Source organism: Bufo bufo, chromosome 3 (genome assembly GCF_905171765.1).
Source record: "Bufo bufo chromosome 3, aBufBuf1.1, whole genome shotgun sequence".
Taxonomy (NCBI): Eukaryota; Metazoa; Chordata; class Amphibia; order Anura; family Bufonidae; genus Bufo; species Bufo bufo.
This window is the reverse complement of record NC_053391.1, coordinates 448,427,699-448,449,986: the sequence shown is the minus strand read 5'-3', so window position 1 is coordinate 448,449,986 and position 22,288 is coordinate 448,427,699. Positions and strand designations below refer to the sequence as shown.

At 42.8% G+C, this 22,288-nt stretch overlaps 1 protein-coding gene across 1 annotated transcript in view; it reads right to left on the bottom strand.

Moving 5' to 3' along the window:
- The window catches only part of AFF3 (AF4/FMR2 family member 3), a 179,477-nt gene that overhangs the window by 123,114 nt on the left and 34,075 nt on the right, over window positions 1-22,288 (bottom strand). The window contains exon 4 of the mRNA XM_040425090.1: window positions 11,673-11,713. Within this exon, the coding sequence (XP_040281024.1) occupies window positions 11,673-11,713 (41 nt within the window). The remainder of the gene's footprint in view (window positions 1-11,672; window positions 11,714-22,288) is intronic.

Here is a 22,288-nt window from a genome sequence, read left to right as displayed (position 1 = left end):
TTTGATGCCATGTGGCGGATCATGCTGGTGGTGGTGAGGTTGCTAGTGTTCACGCCCCTGCTTTTTTTGTATGGCACAGGTTGCAGATTACAGTTCTTTTATCGTCTGCACTTTCCTCAAAAAAACGCCAGACTGCGGAACACCTACCCCTTGACAAGGGACATTTCGGCAATGGTGTGCTCCAGGGAACAGTTGCAGGCCTGTTTGGTGTGGCCTGCCTTCTCCCTTTTGCCACCCCACTGCCTCTTCCAGCCTGTTGCTGCGGATCCCTCCCCCTCTGTACTGCTGTCCTCGCTCAGCTTGCCACCTTCCCAGGTTGGATCAGTGACTTCCTCGTCCACCACCTCCTCTTCCACTTCCTCACTCTGCTCATCTTCCTGACTTGTTGACCTAACAACAACCTTAGTTATTGACAACTGTGTCTCCTTCTCATCATCAACCTCTTGAGACACTAATTGCCGTTGACTTATTGGCAACTGTGTCTCATCATCATCATCCACCTCGTGAAACACTAATTGCTGTTCCCCACCGTCATCTTCTTCTGACTGTGGATGCTCAAGAGTTTGGGAATCAGGGCACAAGATCTCATGTCCTCTTCAAGTGGGCTTGAGTAGAGGCCCAAATGAAGGAATGGCGCTGAAAAGAGCTCCTCGGAATATCCGAGTGTGGGATCACTTGTTTGGCAAGACTCTTCATGGTGGGAGGAAGGAGGATAAGGGTTGACCAGACTCTTGGCTACTGAGACTGGACTTGGTGGAAGACAAGGTGGTGCTTAACTGACTGGAAGCATTACCTGCTGCAATCCAACCGACCACCTGGTCGACTGGTCTGACTTCGAGAGCGTTGTCCTGCGCCAACCTGCAAACTGGGACATGAAGCTAGGTATCGTGGATGATTGTTTTTCTTGTGCTCTGGCAGCTGGCACAGTTTCAATGCGCCCGGGGCCACGGCCTCAGTGTGCACCATCAGCATCACGGCCACTTCCCTGTACCTTACTGCTCGCCTTCTTCATATTAAATGTTATATATGCTTGAAAGTATGTCACACGTACAGTAGCATAGGATTTGTAAGTGTATGCTCAAAAAAATTTAAAAAGGCATTTGGGATGTGGAAACGTCACACAGGGGATATACCACAGATAATGTCGCTGATGTCAGCAGCGACTAATAAAAAATTACAGGGAATGTCACAGGTATTTGGGATGTGGAAAGGTTACACAGGAGAAATACCGCAAATAATGTCGCTAATCTCAGCAGCGGCTAATATAAAATTACAGGGAATGTCACAGGCATTTGGGATGTGGAAACGCTACACAGGAGAAATACTGCAGTTAATGTAGCTAATGTCAGCAGCGGCTAATATAAAATTACAGGGAATGTCACAGGTATTTGGGATGTGGAACGTTACATAGGAGAAATACCGCAGATAATGTCGCTGATGTCAGCAGCGGCTAGTATAAAATGATAGAGAATGTCACAGGAATTTGGGATGTGGAAACATCACACAGGATATACCGTATTTTTCGCCCTATAAGACGCACCGGCCCATAAGACGCACCTAGGTTTTTGAGGAGGAAAATTGAACCAAAATGTGTGCTTTTGGCTGGTTTCGAACTAATGGGGGTCTGTGGATGACACTATTATGGGGGATCTGTTGAGGACACTGTTATGGGGGATCTGTGGGTGACACTGTTATGGGGGATCTGTGGGTGACACTGTTATGGGGGATCTGTGGGTGACACTGTTATGGGGGATCTGTGGGTGACACTGTTATGGGGGATCTGTGGGTGACACTGTTATGGGGGATCTGTGGGTGACACTGTTATGGGGATCTCTGGATGGCTCTTATTGGGGTCTCTGGATAGCACTATTATGGGCATCTGTGGATGACACTGTTATGGGGGGGGGATCTGTGGACTGTATTCTACTACACTGGCCCCGCTCACTGTACAGTCGTGGCCAAAAGTTTTGAGAATGACACAAATATTAGTTTTCACAAAGTTTGCTGCTAAACTGCTTTTAGATCTTTGTTCCAGTTGTTTCTGTGATGTAGTGAAATATAATTACACGCACTTCACAAGATTCAGTATTTGCAGTGTTGGCCCTTCTTTTTCAGGACCCCTGCAATTCGACTGGGCATGCTCTCAGTCAACTTCTGGGCCAATTCCTGACTGATAGCAACCCATTCTTTCATAATCACTTCTTGGAGTTTGTCAGAATTAGTGGGTTTTTGTTTGTCCACCCACCTCTTGAGGATTGACCACAAGTTCTCAATGGGATTAAGATCTGGGGAGTTTCCAGGCCATGGACTCAAAATGTCAACGTTTTGGTCCCCGAGCCACTTAGTTATCACTTTTGCCTTATGGCACGGTGCTCCATCATGCTGGAAAATGCATTGTTCTTCACCAAACTGTTGTTGGATTGTTGGAAGAAGTTGCTGTTGGAGGGTGTTTTGGTATCATTCTTTATTCATGGCTGTGTTTTTGGGCAAAATTGTGAGTGAGCCCACTCCCTTGGATGAGAAGCAACCTCACACATGAATGGTCTCAGGATGCTTTACTGTTGGCATGACACAGGACTGATGGTAGCGCTCACCTTTTCTTCTCCGGACAAGCCTTTTTCCAGATGTCCCAAACAATCTGAAAGAGGCTTCATCGGAGAATATGACTTTGCCCCAGTCCTCAGCAGTCCATTCCCCATACTTTCTGCAGAAGATCAATCTGTCCCTGATGTTTTTTTTGGAGAGAAGTGGCTTCTTTGCTGCCCTTCTTGACACCAGGCCATCTTCAAAAAGTCTTCGCCTCACTGTGCGTGCAGATGCGCTCACACCTGCCTGCTGCCATTCCTGAGCAAGCTCTGCACTGGTGGCACTCCGATCCCGCAGCTGAATCCTCTTTAGGAGACGATCCTGGCGCTTGCTGGACTTTCTTGGATGCTCTGAAGCCTTCTTAACAAGAATTGAACCTCTTTCCTTGAAGTTCTTGATGATCCTATAAATTGTTGATTGAGGTGCAATCTTAGTAGCCACAATATCCTTGCCTGTGAAGCCATTTTTATGCAACGCAATGATGGCTGCACGCGTTTCCTTGCAGGTCACGATGGTTAATAATGGAAGAACAATGATTTCAAGCATCACCCTCCTTTTAACATTTCAAGTCTGCCATTTTACCCAATCAGCCTGACATAATGATCTCCAGCCTTGTGCTCGTCAACATTCTCACCTGAGTTAACAAGACGATTACTGAAATGATCTCAGCAGGTCCTTTAATGACAGCAATGAAATGCAGTGGAAAGTTTTTTTTGGGATTAAGTTAATTTTCATGGCAAAGAAGGACTATGCAATTCATCTGATCACTCTTCATAACATTCTGGAGTATATGCAAATTGCTATTATAAAAACTTAAGCAGCAACTTTTCCAATTTCCAATATTTATGTAATTCTCAAAACTTTTGGCCACGACTGTATATAATCTTATCTATAATTGTAGGCATTGTTAATATATAAAAGTTCAGGGTAATCAGCGCCTGTATTACTTACAAGCGCTCGTAGCAGAGAGGAGGGAAGAGGCAGGCCGGGAGGACGGGCGCTGGCAGCGTGAGTCAATACGTCATGCGCCCACGCCGCTGCTTCATTCATAAAGTGGGCGGCACAAGCGCAGTGTCTTAGTGACGTGGTGACTCACGCTGCCAGCGCCCGTCCTCCGGCCTGCCTCCTCCCTCCTCTCTGCTACGAGCGCTTGTAAGTACAGTATACAGGCACTGATACCTTGAACTTTTATATATTAACAATGCCTACAATTATAGATAAGATTATATACAGTGAGCGGGGCCTGTGTATACAGTCACTGCACGGGCCGCGCTGTCATTATAAAAGCAGATGCCGGCTCCCAGCTCCTCCTCCCTCTCAGCTATATACACCCGCGCGGCGTATCATTGAAAATTCGGAAAAATGCAGCATTTGCCCCATAAAACGCACTGCTATCCCCCCCCCCACTTTTTTTGGGGAAAAAGTGCGTGTTATAGGGCGAAAAATACAGCATACCGCAGATAATGTCAATGCTGTCATCAGCTGATAATAAAAAATTACAGGGAATGTTACAGGTATTTGGGATGTGGAAACGCTACATAGGGGATGTACACCAGGTAATGTCAAAGTCCGCAGCGGACACCGTATACGGAAAAAGTACACTGGATGTCACTGATATTTTTTGGATGTGCACACGTTACACAGGAGATGTAGTGCAGATAATGTCACTGTCTGCAGCAGGCTAACTTTTACACGCTATTTAGCGTAGGATGCGCTAAAAATAGATATTGGTGCCACACACAATAGTCCATAAAAGGACTATTTTTTTTAGTTTTTTAATTTAAACAAAATAAAAAAAATTCACTCCCTACACTATTTTCCCTTCTTCAGCACAGCTCTCCCTGACTAACACTGAGCCGAACACGTGTCATTGGGTGCTATATAGCACCCGATGACTTGTTCCGGCTAGCCAATCACTGTAATGCCAGTAACCAACATGGCTACGGCATTACAGTGAAGGGCAGCACTTACCCGCTAGTTTATTGGCTGCGTAGCAGCCAACAAACGTGCGGGGAGGAGACTTGAGCACTGCGCTCGGGCACATGCGGTATTCGTCCGAATACCGCCATGTGCCAAGCATCGAGATGCTCGAGCCGAACTGGTGTTCAGCCGAGAATGCTCGATCAACACTAGTGACAATAACTACCAATCATTAGATTGCCTATTGATGTCTATATAGACACCATTGAACACTTAATTTGCACTATACCAATACAATGCTGCCACCTAGTGGCCTTATGGCTGATCGCATACATGTGCCGCAGGTCTCTGCTATTCAAAATAGCAGAAACCCGGCAGCTATGGCGCCCGCTGCACGTGCAAGCGGGCGCCATGCTTGGGGACGGGACTTTCGCCGTACATGTACGCGGAGGTCCTTAAAGGGTTAAGTTATACATGCAAAGCCTATTCAGTTATAATATTAATGCATTATATTGGAGATATTCCAATGGACATGTCCAGACCTGTTTGGACGCACTCAGGCTGATGTCAGCAGTAAGTATATAAGGCAAGCTGGACAGATTTTGATAAAGTGATCTGTTATAGTGCTATCAGTTTTGAAACTTAAGATGGATAAATGCAAATGTGTTAACGATCCAGATGATTTCTGCTGCATATGCGGCACATACACTACTTATGATCAGTGCAAGAATCTGACAAAGCGAGTGTGTCTTGCAGCTTGGGATGCATTTGTGCTAGTAGTGCAGAACTTCCTTGGGAACAGACGAGCTGCAAATTATGCTGAATTAGTAGACAACATGCTTACAGCATATGAACAACTTGGCTGCTGAATGTCATTGAAAGTGCATTTGTTACATTCCCATCTTGACTTTTTCCCACCCAATTTGGGACACGTAAGTGACGAACATGAACAGCGGTTCCATAAAGATATTTCTACAATGAAGAACAGGTATCAAGGCCGCTGGAATCACAACTAGTGATGTCGCGAACATAAAATTTTCAGTTCGCGAACAGCGAACGAGAACTTCCGCAAATGTTCGCGAACTGGCGAACCGGGCGAACCGCCATAGACTTCAATAGACAGGCGAATTTTAAAACCCACAGGGACTCTTTCTGGCCACAATAGTGATGAGAAAGTTGTTTCAAGGGGTCTAACACCTGGACTGTGGCATGCCGGAGGGGGATCTATGGCAAAACTCCCATGGAAAATTACGTAGTGGACGCAGAGTCGGGTTTTAATCCATAAAGGGCATAAATCAACTAACATTCCTAAATTGTTTGGAATAACGTGCTTTAAAACATCCAGTGTGTGTATACGATCAGGTATGATGTTGTATCGATCAGGTAGTGTAAGGGTTACGCCCGCATCACAGACATTGACAGACCAAACTCCCCTTTTAATGCACCGCAAACAGTTCATTTGCACAACCGCAAACTCCCCATTTGCACAAGGTTGGATACCAAGCTAGCCACGTCCCGGTGATGTCATTGAAGGTTTCTTCCTCCACCCAGCCACGTACAACACCAAGGGTCCCCGAAAGGTCAATTGAATTGATTTTTCGAACGGGGAGATGGTTAAAAAAACGCTGGCTCCCTCCCCTTTGTTTTTATCCACGGTGACTGCGTCTGCGCCGTGCAATTTACTGTCACACCCGATATGAGTGGTATTTTCTGTAGTACTATTCTCATCAGTTTAATCCCTCTAACGTCCCCAATCTGGGTGCCATTTATTGAATAGATTTTTCGAACGGGGAGATGGTATCAGTGGTTGGCACTGGCAGTGGGCACACTACAGTCAGTAGAAGCGGGCCTGACACACACTGGCAGCAGGCAAGCAACTGAAATTACACTAAAGTGTAAAAATTAAATGCCTTATTTATCGGCAAGCTACTGTGCCACCCGGTATCAGTGGTTGGCACTGGCAGTGGGCACACTACAGTCAGTGGAAGCGGGCCTGACACACACTGGCAGCAGGCAAGCAACTGAATTTAGACTACTGTCTAAAAATTAAATGCCTTATTTATCGGCAAGCTACTGTGCCACCCGGTATCAGTGGTTGGCACTGGCAGTGGGCACACTACAGTCAGTTGAAGTCGGCCTGACACACACTAGCAGCAGGCAAGCAGCTGAAATTACACTAAAGTGTAAAAATTAAATGCCTTTTTTATGCAAAGTCCTGTGCCAGCCGGTATGAGTGGTGGGCACTGGCAGTGGGCACACTACAGTCAGTGGAAGTCAGCCTGACACACACTGGCAGGCAACTAACCTTAGATTAAAGTGTAAAAATTAAGTGCCTATTTTTTAAGCAAAGTCCTGTGCCACTCGGTATGACAGGGGTGGGCACTGGCAGTGGGCACACTACAGTCAGTTGAAGTCGGCCTGACACACACTAGCAGCAGGCAAGCAGCTGAAATTACATTAAAGTGTAAAAATTAAATGCCTTTTTTAAGCAAAGTCCTGTGCCAGCCGGTATGAGTGGTGGGCACTGGCAGTGGGCACACTACAGTCAGTGGAAGTCAGCCTGACACACACTGGCAGGCAACTAACCTTAGATTAAAGTGTAAAAATTAAGTGCCTATTTTTTAAGCAAAGTCCTGTGCCACTCGGGATGACAGGGGTGGGCACTGGCAGTGGGCACACTACAGTCAGTTGAAGTCGGCCTGACACACACTGGCAGGCAACTAACCTTAGATTAAAGTGTAAAAATGAAGTGCCTTTTTTTTAAGCAAAGTCCTGTGCCACACGGGATGACAGGGGTGGGCACTGGCAGTGGGCACACTACAGTCAGTTGAAGTCGGCCTGACACACACTAGCAGCAGGCAAGCAGCTGAAATTACACTAAAGTGTAAAAATTAAATGCCTTTTTTATGCAAAGTCCTGTGCCAGCCGGTATGAGTGGTGGGCACTGGCAGTGGGCACACTACAGTCAGTGGAAGTCAGCCTGACACACACTGGCAGGCAACTAACCTTAGATTAAAGTGTAAAAATTAAGTGCCTATTTTTTAAGCAAAGTCCTGTGCCACTCGGGATGACAGGGGTGGGCACTGGCAGTGGGCACACTACAGTCAGTTGAAGTCGGCCTGACACACACTGGCAGGCAACTAACCTTAGATTAAAGTGTAAAAATGAAGTGCCTTTTTTTTAAGCAAAGTCCTGTGCCACACGGGATTACAGGGGTGGGCACTGGCAGTGGGCACACTACAGTCAGTTGAAGTCGGCCTGACACACACTAGCAGCAGGCAAGCAGCTGAAATTACACTAAAGTGTAAAAATTAAATGCCTTTTTTATGCAAAGTCCTGTGCCAGCCGGTATGAGTGGTGGGCACTGGCAGTGGGCACACTACAGTCAGTGGAAGTCAGCCTGACACACACTGGCAGGCAACTAACCTTAGATTAAAGTGTAAAAATGAAGTGCCTTTTTTTTAAGCAAAGTCCTGTGCCACACGGGATGACAGGGGTGGGCACTGGCAGTGGGCACACTACAGTCAGTTGAAGTCGGCCTGACACACACTAGCAGCAGGCAAGCAGCTGAAATTACACTAAAGTGTAAAAATTAAATGCCTTTTTTATGCAAAGTCCTGTGCCAGCCGGTATGAGTGGTGGGCACTGGCAGTGGGCACACTACAGTCAGTGGAAGTCAGCCTGACACACACTGGCAGGCAACTAACCTTAGATTAAAGTGTAAAAATTAAGTGCCTTTTTTTAAGCAAAGTCCTGTGCCACACGGAATGACAGGGGTGAGCACTGGCAGTGGGCACACTACAGTCTGTGGGCCTGCAGCTCCTCACACACAGGCAGGCCAGGCAACTGCAATATGTATATAAAGGAAAAAAAAAAAGCAGACTAATGTTGCAGCCCTAAAAAGGGCTTTTTGGGGTGCTGTCAGGACGCTGTCCTTACAGCAGAGATCAGATGAGTCTTTCAGGACTGGAGTGGACACTGAATTCACTAGCCTAGCTATCGATTTCCCAATTAAATCAGCAGCAGTTACAGTCTCCCTCCTCTCACTAAGACTGCAGCTTCAGAATGAATCTAAAATGGATGCTGTGCAGGAGGTGGGAGGGTCTGGGAGGGAGGGTATGCTGCTGATTGGCTGGAATGTGTCTGCTGACTGTGAGGTACAGGGTCAAAGTTTGCTCAATGATGATGTATAGGGGGCGGACCGAACATCGCATGTGTTCGCCCGGCAGAGGCGAACGCGAACAAGCTATGTTCGCCGGGAACTGTTCGCCGTCGGATAGTTCGGGCCATCTCTAATCACAACATGATGGGGGACTACAGCTGGTTTGTGCAATGGGAAAATATGACCATTCACAAACGCAAAAGCAGATGCCTGAAGCACTTTTAACAGTACTGGGCCTTGCTCAAGTAAGACTTTTAAACTGAAAAACGAGACTTTTTGAAATTTTGTTATTCCATTACATTTTCATACACTGTTTACTACGCAAACTTTGATGTAGATCAGGTAATTGTTGGAGTAAAACTCGTTCTGTTCAAATTTATTAAATGCTTTCCAAGTGCTTAATTCATTTAGGCATACTTATGCACAGCAAAATTTTGTGACGTATTACAACAATTCTGACTTTGGATTTGTAATCCACACACTTGATTTAGTATAGGACAAATGGTTTTTGCCCAGTAGCAGATGAAAAGTTTTTTTTTTGTTGCGTGGTGAGCATAGATTTCAAACATTCTTTTTTCACTTTGTCATTATGGGGTAATTTTAGTACAAGTCCTCAACATAACAAAATGTGAAAAAAGTCAAAGGGCTAGAAGACTTTCCAAATGCTCGGTATGCTACATGACCAATGAATGTGACATTACTGGCCTAGGAATCGGCCACAGACCTCACTGTAGTACTGTGGCCTCTTCAAGCAGCTCACTGGCTTGGACCACACGACCAGATATTGATTACGTATCCTGAGGATAGGTCATCAATGTTAAACAACCAGACAAGCCCTTTAAAGACACTACAGATTTTTGCATCTATCTACAAAGACTTGAGATTCCAGGAACAACCATGTTGGCATCCCACTATGTAGTTAGTCTATATAACTCGATCTCACATCAGAATGATCTTGTAGCCCTGAAAACTGCTTTGCAAAATACTGGTTACACTGTAGGTTGCCAAATTTTATTTTACAGCTTCTGGAAATAGTTCTTTATGAAAATTACTTTGTGTTCAGGGATATAGTCTGTGTGCAACACTGCATGACCACTATGGGGTTTAAAGAGGACCTTTCACCTGTATAAACGATGTTAACTGAGTATGCTGGCATATAGAGCGGCGCCCGGGGATCTCACTGCACTTACTATTATCCCCGGGCGCCGCTCCGTTCTCCCGTTATAAGCTCCGGTACCTTTGCTTCTTAAGTTATAGTAGGCGGGTCTTCTCTTGTCCTGTGGGCGTCTCCTTCTCCTAGGCTGCAGCGCTGGCCAATCGCAGCCCACAGCTCACAGCCTGGGAGAAAAAAACCTCCCAGGCTGTGAGCTGTGCGCTGTAACTTAAGAAGCAAAGGTACCGGAGCTTATAACAGGAGAACGGAGCGGCGCCCGGGGATAATAGTAAGTGCAGTGAGATCCCCGGGCGCCGCTCTATATGCCAGCATACTCAGTTAACATCGTTTATACAGGTGAAAGGTCCTCTTTAACAGGGCCCTGACTTATGCCAAAATCTTTATGAACCATGTGGAGGAGACAACCATTTACACATCTGTATACTATCCCAACTGTGTTGGTGGTGGTATATTGATTATGTACTTCCCCTGAATGGGTAATGAAACAACTTTGCTTAATCTTTTCCTGAATGAACTTTACAGGGGTTGTCTGAAACCCCAAAACTGGCATCATTGCCGGGTCACAAGCAGGAGCAGCTGTGTGTGTTCCTGTCAGTACTGTGCTCACTACAACACATATTGTAGATATCAGAATCCATACACAACATATATAGCTGCAGTGTACGGACTCTGTATGCGCTTCAGTGACAATAACTTCAGAAAAGCCCAAACTTCAGGAGCCTGTTTTGCTAGTAAAACAATAAAATCAATTAATGTATTTGTGACAGTTTTATAAAAATGTTTAATGGTGTAGGTACACTTTAAATGAATACAATACAAGTTATGCAGAATATTTTCCAATAAAACTACTTTATATATCAATCTGCTCAGTTCCTCCTGCCTATAACATGCCCCCTGCAGGATGCTCTGCATATCCATGGTGTCAGGTTCCCTTAAAAATGTCTGCTTGCTATAAGTAAAAGGAAACTGTCAGTATGCTCTATTAGGGTATATGGATATAGTAGTGGAAATAATCCCTGCAATGAGCCAAAGCAGAGAGGGTGAAATCACTAAAATATACAGTTCATCCACTAGAGCACATACATATTCAAAATAACAGTAATAGTGTCATGCTGGACTGGATACAAGATACCACAGAAAACCACAAACAGGTGTCTTGGCCAGAAGCTGGGGATAAAGGTCACCTCCTTACAAATCCCTACCAGCTCTCCCTAGACTACTGTGCCCATGTTCAGACCCTGAAAGTGGGAATAAACGTGCCCCCGTCCCTAAAATCCCTAAGATGGTGACAGGGGAAAAGAGACAGCCTGCTTCCTCAGGACCTGGAGGAGGCAGGCGTCTCCCTAACAGCCTAGACAGAACACACAAAAGAAAACCAAAACCAACTTATCTTGTCAAAGAGCAGAAATGGCAAATCCTTCCTTCCTTCAACAGAGCAAGATAGAAGCTATAACCCGCACAGGACACTGGGAAGAGGCGTGATTTAAACTCCTACAAACGACCCCACCCAGAGCACCTGAAGGGAGGCAGATACAGCTCAACTCCAAAACAAAAACAAAAAACTGCTAACCTGGCAGACCTCCGCACATAACCTGAGCAAAGCATGACAAATAGGTTGCCACTATTAACATTCAGTTCAATAAATCCCAGCCTGAGAAGGCATAAACTAGTTCCCTGAACTGGCTGAAAGCTCCTTTTTGGTCTGACCAATAACATTTCAGTCAGTAAGGCACTCTGTGCACACAATTTGACTGTGACTTATAGTCTACTATAAACCAGTTTCTATGCTTCATGAAGCAATTTATGGTTTATAAAAATGATAAAAGATACCTGTCATTTTGGAGTCCGATGGCTTGTCCCTGGGTTGCTGGCTGAGAAAAAACAGAGCAGAAAAATTTACTTCATGTTCTAAAAGAAAGCAGCAACTTCATCATGTGGTTCCTATTCAAACACTAGAACAGATTGTACATTTTGATCTAGGAAATAAATAGGCACAGGAAAAAAAGAATCTGAGCAGTTCTGTCCAGCAACTGACCAACCTCATGACCATCTATCTGTCTATGTATCTATCTATCTATCTATCTATCTATCTATCTATCTATCTATCTATGTATCTATCTATCTCATATCTATCTATCTCATATCTATCTCATATTTATCTATCTATCTATCTATCTCATATCTCTCTGTCTATCTATCTAAAATGATAAATTCCACATCACATCCCAAAAAAACTGAGTTTTATTCACCAGAGATATGCTGTATCTCTGGTAAATAAAACGAAATTTTTTTTGGATGTGCCGTGGAATTTATCATTTTATGTAAGTAAGGTGGGTGGATCGCCCCCACAGCCACTGGCACCCAGCCAAACTGCTTCTTTTTTGCTGTGCTGCCCTTGTTTTTTTTATATATTGTCTATCTATCTATCTATCTATCTATCTATCTATCTATCTTTATATAGATATATAATGTAGCTAGCTAGTGCCATGAAAATTGGAAATTCTTAAACCAAAATACTGGATATGAGCTTTAACCCTTAGCGACCCTTAGTGACCAGCCTGTTTTGGGTCTTAATGACCAAGCAAAATTTTTTCATCGCATTTATATAGCTATCATTTTTTTATATATTTCCATCAATGTAACCGTAAGAGAGTTTGTTTTTTGTGGGCCAAGTTGTATCTTTTAATGACACAATTTTGGGGTACACATAACTCATTGATTAACTTTTATTAACTCAGTTGATGGGAAATAAACATCAATACGCCATAGTATTTTTATGTTGTAAATTTTGTAATTAAGATAACTTTACTCTCCGGGTCAGTACGATTACAGCGATATGAAATACATATTTTAGCATTTAACTACTTTTGCACAATAAAGACCCTTTTTTTAAAAAAATAAAAAAAGAAATGTTTTTGCATCACTGCATCCGAAGACTCATTATTATTTTTTTTTTATTTCTACAGAGCTGCATAAGGGCTTGATATTTGTGGGATGACTTGTATATTTGGTATAATATTGGTGTATATAACACTTTTTTGTGGTGAATAAGCAAAAAAAGTTATTCTGGCATTGTTTTTTTCCGTTTTACAGCGTTCACTGTGTGGGATAAATTATGCGATAATTGTATAGTGTGGGTCATTACGGACATGGCGATACCAAAAATGTGGAGGGGACTTTATTTTTACAACTTTATTTCAATGAAAAGCAATTTTTTAATGGAAAAAGGTGTATTTTTTAACTTTTTTTTAACTGAAACGGTATTTAACATTTATTTTTAAAATGTATTAGTCCCAACAATTGGACTTTGACAGGCAATATTTCGATCGCTTCTATAATACACTGTACTGCTCATTCAAAGACTGCTACATGACTGAGACAAGCCAGGCATTGAGGGATTTACCTGCAGATCTTATGAAAATACAAGACTTTTTGTGCAGATAAGGCCTCATTCACATTTCCGTTTTTCATGGACATGTGCTATCTGCATTTTCCATGGACAGCAGATGTATCTATGGATTTTAATGTGTTTGTTCACACATCAGGTGTTTTCCACTTACTGTGGGTCAGTGGAAAAACCACGGGCAGATGCAATACTTTGGTCCATGATGAGGACCAAACACGTCCATTGAAGTCTATGGGTCCATGAAAAACCACTGACACAACACGGATGGCATTCTTTTATGTTCTGTCAGTGGTTTTTCACTGACCATTGGTAGGAGATGCTCTGGAAATTAATTTTCAGCCTATCAGTGTCCATGGAATAAGGATGACACATGGAGGGCAAAAAAAGGACACACGGACCAAACACTGATTCTTCACAGATATGTTATAACATGGACAGATATTCCATGGATGTCAAACGAACACGGGAATGTGAAAGAGCTCTAACAAGGTATAATACTATTAATACTCAGGGGCAGGCTGCATTTTAGGGGCCATTCTGATAGTTGGTACTGATGAGTAGTGAAACTGGAATAAAAAGTAAAACACAATATGGAGGGAAGTCACATATAAGCATTTGTAGTAGAGCTTGAGAGCTGTCAGCTGTATGTGGCAGCCTGGAAAAACAGATCCTGTGCCAACAGTTATTATATCTATTTCTGGTATACCAATAAATGCTGCACAGTTATCATCAGGACAGAGTGTTCTGTGTTATTTGCAGCAGTGGTCTTTCACATTTTAGAAGTCACTCTGTTAGTCATACATTAATTCCCAGGATTGTAACAGCCATTAAAAAAACAAAAACATTTCTATCTTTGGTACTACCTACCCATCCTCCTTCACCCCGCTTGGCCAGCTGCCATATCCACACTGCGACATGTGGACGGGTTTATGTTAAACAGCTGAGCTGTTACTTTAAGGGTATGCTCACATGACGGATTTTGAAAATTTGCTTACAAAATTCAGCACCAAATCCATGTGTGTGTTTTTTTCAGCATTTTTTTTGTGTTTTTTTGGTGTTAAAGGGAGTCTGTCACCAGATTGTGACCTTATAGACCGCTTACATAGCGCTCTAGCATAGCAGTCTATGATTCTAATGGTACCTTTGATGTTTTCTTGTGAAGTTCCCCCAAGGCAAAATCGGACTTTAATTCATATGTAAATTAGGGCTCGCAAGTGCCCGGGGCATGCGCACTGCGATGCTCATTGTGGGTGTCTCTGGACCGCCTCCTCGCCGCTGTTTCTCGCCGTTGGCCGGCGCATGCGCAGTAGCTACTGCGATGTCGTGCCCACAATGGGCATCGCAGTGCGCATGCCCCGGCCAAGCAATGGATAGTGCAGGCGCGGGATCTCGCTGCAGAGAAGGAGGACGCAAAGGAAGAGCGGGGCGGGCAGAGGAAGAGGCTGGGGCGGGGATATGACGAAAAGTGGCAGAACAGCCTGGGCACCAACGAGGTGAACGCCGCCCTTGGCACTTTGCGAGCCCTAATTTACATATGAATAAAAGTCAGTTTTTGCCTTGGGGGAACTTCACAAGAAAACATCAAAGGTACCATTAGAATCATAGACTGCTATACTAGAGCGCTATGTAAGCGGTCTATAAGGTCACAATCTGGTGACAGACTCCCTTTAACTTTAGTACAAACTGCATCTTAAGCTCTCGGTTTTTGCGCATAAAACCACGTGGACACAAACAATGGGAGATTCAGTGAGGATTCTACCTCAAGATAGGGCATGCTGCTTCTTTTTTTACAAGTTTCTTCTTTCACGTGGAAGTGCTGCTTCCCATTGAAATGAATGGGTGGCTGTTTTGAGAAATTTTTGGAGATTTTGAGGCTGATACGCTCCAAAATAAGGGCCAAAAAACTCCACATGAACTGGCCGGAAGTGTAACTTTTTTCTCTTGGAGGTATGGAAACAGCAACACACAGTACGCTCAGCTGTATCTGTAAACCTGCCCACCTTGCACAGCCTGTATTCAGAGATACAGTTGCAAGAAAAAGTATGTGAACCCTTTGAAATGATATGGATTTCTGCACAAATTGGTCATAAAATGTGATCTGATCTTCATCTAAATCACAACAATAGACAATCACAGTCTGCCTAAACTAATAACACACAAAGAATTAAATGTTACCATGTTTTTATTGAACACAGCATGTTAACATTCACAGTGCAGGTGGAAAAAGTATGTGAACCCCTAGACTAATGACATCTCCAAGCGCTAATTGGAGTGAGGTGTCAGCCAACTGGAGTCCAATCAATGAGATGAGATTGGAGGTGTTGGTTACAGCTGCCCTGCCCTATAAAAAACACACACCAGTTCTGGGTTTGCTTTTCACAAGAAGAATTGCCTGATGTGAATGATGCCTCGCACAAAAGAGCTCTTAGAAGACCTACGATTAAGAATTGTTGACTTGCATAAAGCTGGAAAGGGTTATAAAAGTATCTCCAAAAGCCTTGCTGTTCATCAGTTTACGGTAAGATAAATTGTCTATAAATGGAGAAAGTTCAGCACTGCTGCTACTCTCCCTAGGAGTGGCCGTCCTGTAAAGATGACTGCAAGAGCACAGCACAGACTGCTCAATAAGGTGAAGAAGAATCCTAGAGTGTCAGCTAAAGACTTACAAAAGTCTCTGGCATATGCTAACATCCCTGTTAGCGAATCTACCATATGTAAAACACTAAACAAGAATGGATTTCATGGGAGGATACCACAGAGGAAGCCACTGCTGTCCAAAAAAACATTGCTGCAAGTTTACAATTTGCACAAGAGCACCTGGATGTTCCACAGCAGTACTGGCAAAATATTCTGTGGACAGATGAAACCAAAGTTGAGTTGTTTGAAAGAAACACACAACACTATGTGTGGAGAAAAAGAGGCACAGCACACCAACATCAAAACCTCATCCCAACTGTGAAGTATGGTGGTGGGGGCATCATGGTTTGGGGCTGCTTTGCTGTGTCAGGGCCTTGACGGATTGCTATCATTGAAGAAAAAATGAATTCCCAAGTTTATCAAGACAATTTTGCAGGAGAACTTAAGGCCATCTGTCCACCAGCTGAAGCTCAACAGAAGATGGGTGTTGCAACAGGACAACGACCCAAAGCATAGAAGTAAATCAACAACAGAATGGCTTAAACAGAAGAAAATACGCCTTCTGGAGTGGCCCAGTCAGAGTCCTGACCTCAACCTAATTGAGATGCTGTGGCATGACCTCAAGAAAGCGATTCACACCAGACATCCCAAGAATATTGCTGAACTGAAACAGTTCTGTAAAGAGCAATGGTCAAGAATTACTCCTGACCGTTGTGCACATCTGATCTGCAACTACAGGAAACGTTTGGTTGAAGTTATTGCTGCCAAAGGAGGCTCAACCAGCTATTAAAGGGAACCTGTCACCGGGATTTTGTGTATAGAGCTGAGGACATGGGTTGCTAGCAGCCCATCTCTCTCAGCTCTATACACAAAATCCCGGTGACAGGCTCCCTTTAAATCCAAGGGTTCACATACTTTTTCCACCTACACTGTGAATGTTTACATGGTGTGTTCAATAAAAACATGGTAACATTTAATTCTGTGTGTGTTATTAGTTTAGGCAGACTGTGATTGTCTATTGTTGTGACTTAGATGAAGATCAGATCACATTTTATGACCAATTTGTGCAGAAATCCATATCATTCCAAAGGGTTCACATACTTTTTCTTGCAACTGTAGGTGTCGGTCAAGAGGTAGGAGCTGCATCAGTCAGACATGTATGGCATATTTTGTGGGTATGCTATGAATGTCTGAGATGAAATGCACATGTAATATACAAGTTGTCCCTCAAGTTACAATGGCTACATTATTTTCAACATATAATGGTCTTTCCTGCAACATGAGTGATTGGTTGACAAGATCCAGCCAACCAGCATGGACACTGGTAAAACACTGGTATAAATAAGGGGCATGCACTGATTGGTTGGCTAGTAGCGCCTCTCTACAGTACAGTACTTCATGTCCGGTACGCTATATTCCAATGACAGGATGAGATGCTCCCTTGGAAGCCAGGTGAATGTGGCTACATTGCATTTTTCTGGCACCCTGTGTACTTACAGGACCCTATTTATTACTTTTATATGTAAGAGCTCACTTTATATGTATTAGCTTAATGTTTAATGGTCTTTAGGCCTAATGCACACGACCACATTTTACATCTGTTTACGATTCACATTTTTTGCGGATTGCAAACTGACCGATTCGTTTCTATGAGTCCACAAAAAAATAGATAGCGCACACATGGCATCAGTGTGCTGTCCACATCTGTATGTCCATAAAATTCCACACAAGAATGGACAAGAATAGTTATTTCTAGTGATGGGAGTGAGAGAAATACAGATTGCACATTGAAGGTGTCTGTATTTTGCAGATCCATGGTTTGTAGACTGCAATTTAGACATGGTCGTGTACATGAGGCTTAGGGCTCATGCACACGACCATATGTATTTTGCAGTCCGTAAAAAACTGATCCGCAAAAAATATGTATGATGTCCATGTGCATTCCGTATTTTGCGGAACGGAACAGCTGGTACCTAATAGAACAGTCCTATCCTTAATGCGGACAATAATAGGACATGTTCTATCATTTTGCGGACCCATTGAAATGAATGGTTCCACATACGGTCCGCAAAAAAAACGTAACAGACACAGAAAGAAAATATGTTCGTGTGCATGAGCCCTTAATCTTCATTTTGTGTTATTTTGCTATGACATTTTGGTGGCTTCAGAACCAATTCTTAGTAGTTTTTCATAGAGTCATAGTCTCAAGTTACAATAGTTTCAACTTACAATGGTCATCACGGAACCATTTAATATTGTGGCTCATAGGGATTGTCCCACGAAATATATTCTACATTTTTCAATCCAGCACCTGGATCTGAATATTTTTGTAATTGAATGTAATTAAAAATATATTACAGCCACTGAGTTATTCACTAAAATCTATCTGTATAGTGCCACCCGTTGTTTACTCTCTTTCTACATTCTCTGTCCAGCTCACTGAGGTCGACCTACATGCTCGGTTCCAGCCTTCAACTGCCGCAGCAGAAAGGACACACCCCTGAGGAATTGCAGCCCCTGAGCTGCCAGCTTAAAATAGACCTAGCAGAACAATTGCAGCAATGAATGGGCAGATCTCTGGATCCCTGTGAGGTGTGTAAGTGTAAAATATTTCTTTATCTGTCCATCTTTTTGTGTTGACAGAAGTCATGCCATAATATGGCTGATTATACAAAATCACTGGTAATGAGTGCTTTATCCTATACATAACACTGCTGTGCAATTTCTTTTCCAGCTTGAATTTATACATTTATCCCATCATAGCTGAGCGAATACAAATCATATACAAGGTAAATACATATTATCCACAGCTGCAGATGAGTGTACAATTATATACCGGATAGATTGTAGCCTTCTTTTAGGGTTACCCTGATCTAGCATTACTGCAATTACATAGAGTCTAGCTGATAAATGATCTTAAGGCAGCTTTTTCCCCCCTCTTTATGTTGAAATATTACAGAGTGGAATAATATTTCATTACTGATGACTGCTCATTTGCAAGGGTGATGTCTCATGTTGGTGCTCGCTACTTGACACTGCTGTGCAATTTCCTTTCCAGCTTGAATTTATACATTTATCCCGCAGTTCTCAGCAGCACATACCAGTGCTTTGACTTTTATGAATCCCTGTGGATCTTGTGTTCAGACCATACAGATGAACATGCTCTACTCATAACATCCAAGCACAAAGGACTATTTATTCAGTCTTGGCAAACAGAATACAGATTGACTGTCCTGGCTATAAATTTTCACATCATTCCAAACAAGGTAACTGAAGCCAGGAGGAAAAAAATAAAAAATCTCATGTTGTAGCATATTCAAAACAGCATATTAGATTGTGCTTCCATTTGTTTGCACAGGGCTTCACCTGTGCTTCACTGACTGCAGTCATTTATCGTATTCAGGCAAATCACAATACAAGGAGGTTTCATAAGGCAGACACATTCCCTAACCACCAGAGATACAAGTGAGATGGATAAAACTGGTACAATGCACATACACCTGAATCTACCTCATCTGTATATGTGCCACAGAGAGGAAGTGTCCTGGCCCCATCCACAATAGAAGTGTTGCCCTATCCATAGCCCAGGCAGGAAACCTGGCATTGGCGGGAGGTGAGTGTCATGTGACCAGGTTCTCAGGAGGCCAATTTCAGAACGCTAAGTATATTATAAGCTTTCTCCTACGCATGTGTTCTGTGTAATTAAGCCACTTTTGCAGGACCTAATGGGACCTGGAAAATCCATCTAAGGCTCCATTCACATCTGCATTCTGGCTTCACTTTCTAACAAATGCCACAATGTTCTGCTGGATCTGTTGTACAGCTGATAGCAGCAGCACCCTACAGACCGGTTGAATTAAAATGGGATCTATTGGGCTCTACCAGGGTGTCTATTGTTTGTACAGGAATAGCAGAGCTTGCAGAACCCTAAAAGATTACATTTCTTTTAAAGGGAATATGTTACTTAAAATAATTTTTATGTAAAGTCTCATACTGGTTATGTTCATATCTCCAGTACATGTGTCCGTTCAGGGATCCAGCCATTTTCCGTCATGGCTGGACAAAAACCCATTGCATGCAACTGTTTTTGTCTTGCTGAAAGCTGGCATGTCACTGGAAAGCGTCCGGATCCTCGTTGGATCAGTGAACAAGTGAATTCCAGACGGAAAAGAGTGCCGGATCTGGCCGAACGGAGATGTGAACAGAGCTGAGATGGCCAGGAATCTTCTCCTGTCTTCTAAATGGACTATGACTTAATCAGATGCTCTTTTTTTCTATTTCCCTCTGACTAATACTTATCCTGCAATAGTCCTAGGTGATTTATGGAAGAATGAATAATAGGGATTTTGCTAAAATGCAGCCCTATGAAAAATGAGCATTCTGAAAGGTCAACCTGTTTTTCATATTGTACTTATGGCAGAGTTCAATGACCTTATAAAAAAAAGACAAAGCTATTGCACACGTTGAAACAGAATGTGATATAACCTCCTGTAAAGCACAGAACAATCAAGGCGACAAATCTGTCCTCACATCCCAAGGGACACTCTTAAAGAGCGGTGATGACAAAATATAGCCTCGGGCATAAAAAACTGCATGGCGTTGCCACTTTCACTGGTATTAATGTTGTATGTTGCTTGAGCTTTCTTTGTGCTTCTTCTAGTTTCTAATTGCCAGTTATATGCCCACTCCTTTTTCAATGTGGGTGAAAGATTTGCCAGGAAGAAAGTTTTCTAGAAATGTACATTCTGTTTGATGTTTGATAATTGAAATTAGCTACTGAGGATAACAAGCTCTCAATTTAGGCTATAGGATGTGACTAGTGTTGAGCGAATCGAGCTTCGGATCAGAAATCTGAAGTTGATTCGTTCAGACACTGTCTCCATACAGCGATATGGAATGTGTAATGTGACCATTACACTGATATATTGTACTATATAGCATGGAGCAAGTACATTAAGTAGAGGAAATCTATAATATATGGCTACTTATAGTTCTATACATATATGTCTTTTGCTATGACACCTTACATGAATGAATCTGTCAAAAGATTTGTACCTATTAAACTGGTTGACCTGTTACATGTGCGCTTGGGAGCTGAAGGCATCTGTGTTGGTCCCATGTTCATATGTGATCACATTGCTGAGAAAATGAATTTCTATAAGCAAATGACCCTCTAGGAGGCGTGATGAAATTTTCACTGCCTGGTCCTGTCAATGAAAGGGCAGAGGGTGTTGCAGTTGCAGAGAGAGCAGAGCCTCTAGGTGTACTAGGTGTAAGGGCAAAGCCCCAATTGCTCGTATACATTAAAACATTATTTTTGGCAGCAATGCGGGCACATATGAACATGGGACCAAGGTCAGCCAGTCTCTTCGGTACAAATTTGCTGACAGATGCCCTATGAAAATGCATACTGGATAGTTTAATATGCACAGTGTTTGGTAAAAATGTGTTTATGTGGAGTGCTCAGAGTGTACATACTAGGGCAGGTTTGCTAATGAAAAGACTGGCATGCAGGTGCTGCATCACATTTACTAACCGTTTTACACTGTTTTATAAGTATTTGACGCCTCATCCGATGGGGGACGTGGCTTCACATGGGTGTGGCTTTGCAGGAAAAGGGGTATGGCCTAAATGCTGCTCCATACACCAAAAATGTGCCAAAATTATAATACAACTTATAGGCGATGTAAACTAGACAGTATTCTTTGGCGTATGGACACATTTTTTGGTGCACAGACAGAATTTTTTTAAATCTGCGCCATTGTATCTATGTGCAGCATATATGGTACATAGTTTCTGAAAATGGCACTGATTATCTAGTGCATTTTACATCATTATTTTCAGCTGTAAATTACAGATCTAATTGCTACCCATTGTTCTTATTTATCCCCAATGTTAGAAAAAACTAGGGTACAACCAAATTAAAATCTCATTGGTGATCACCCAATCAGTAATCGATAAACACCTCCAGGCACATTGATATAGCTAGGCACATGAAGAGGATCTCTCACAGTCACCAGATATTGTGGTTCTAATGCAGGGGTGCAGAATCTGTGGCCTATTCTGTGCAGGCCTCAACCATCTGTTCACAGACATGCTTGTCCATGTCTGCTCACAGGTATACAGGTTCTTCTCAGAAAATTAGCATATTGTGATAAAGTTCATTATTTTCTGTAATGTACTGATAAACATTAGACTTTCATATATTTTAGATTCATTACACACAACTGAAGTAGTTCAAGCCTTTTCTTGTTTTAATATTGATGATTTTGGCATACAGCTCATGAAAACCCAAAATTCCTATCTAAAAAAATTAGCATATTTCATCCGACCAATAAAAGAAAAGTGTTTTTAATACAAAAAAAGTCAACCTTCAAATAATTAAGTTCAGTTATGCACTCAA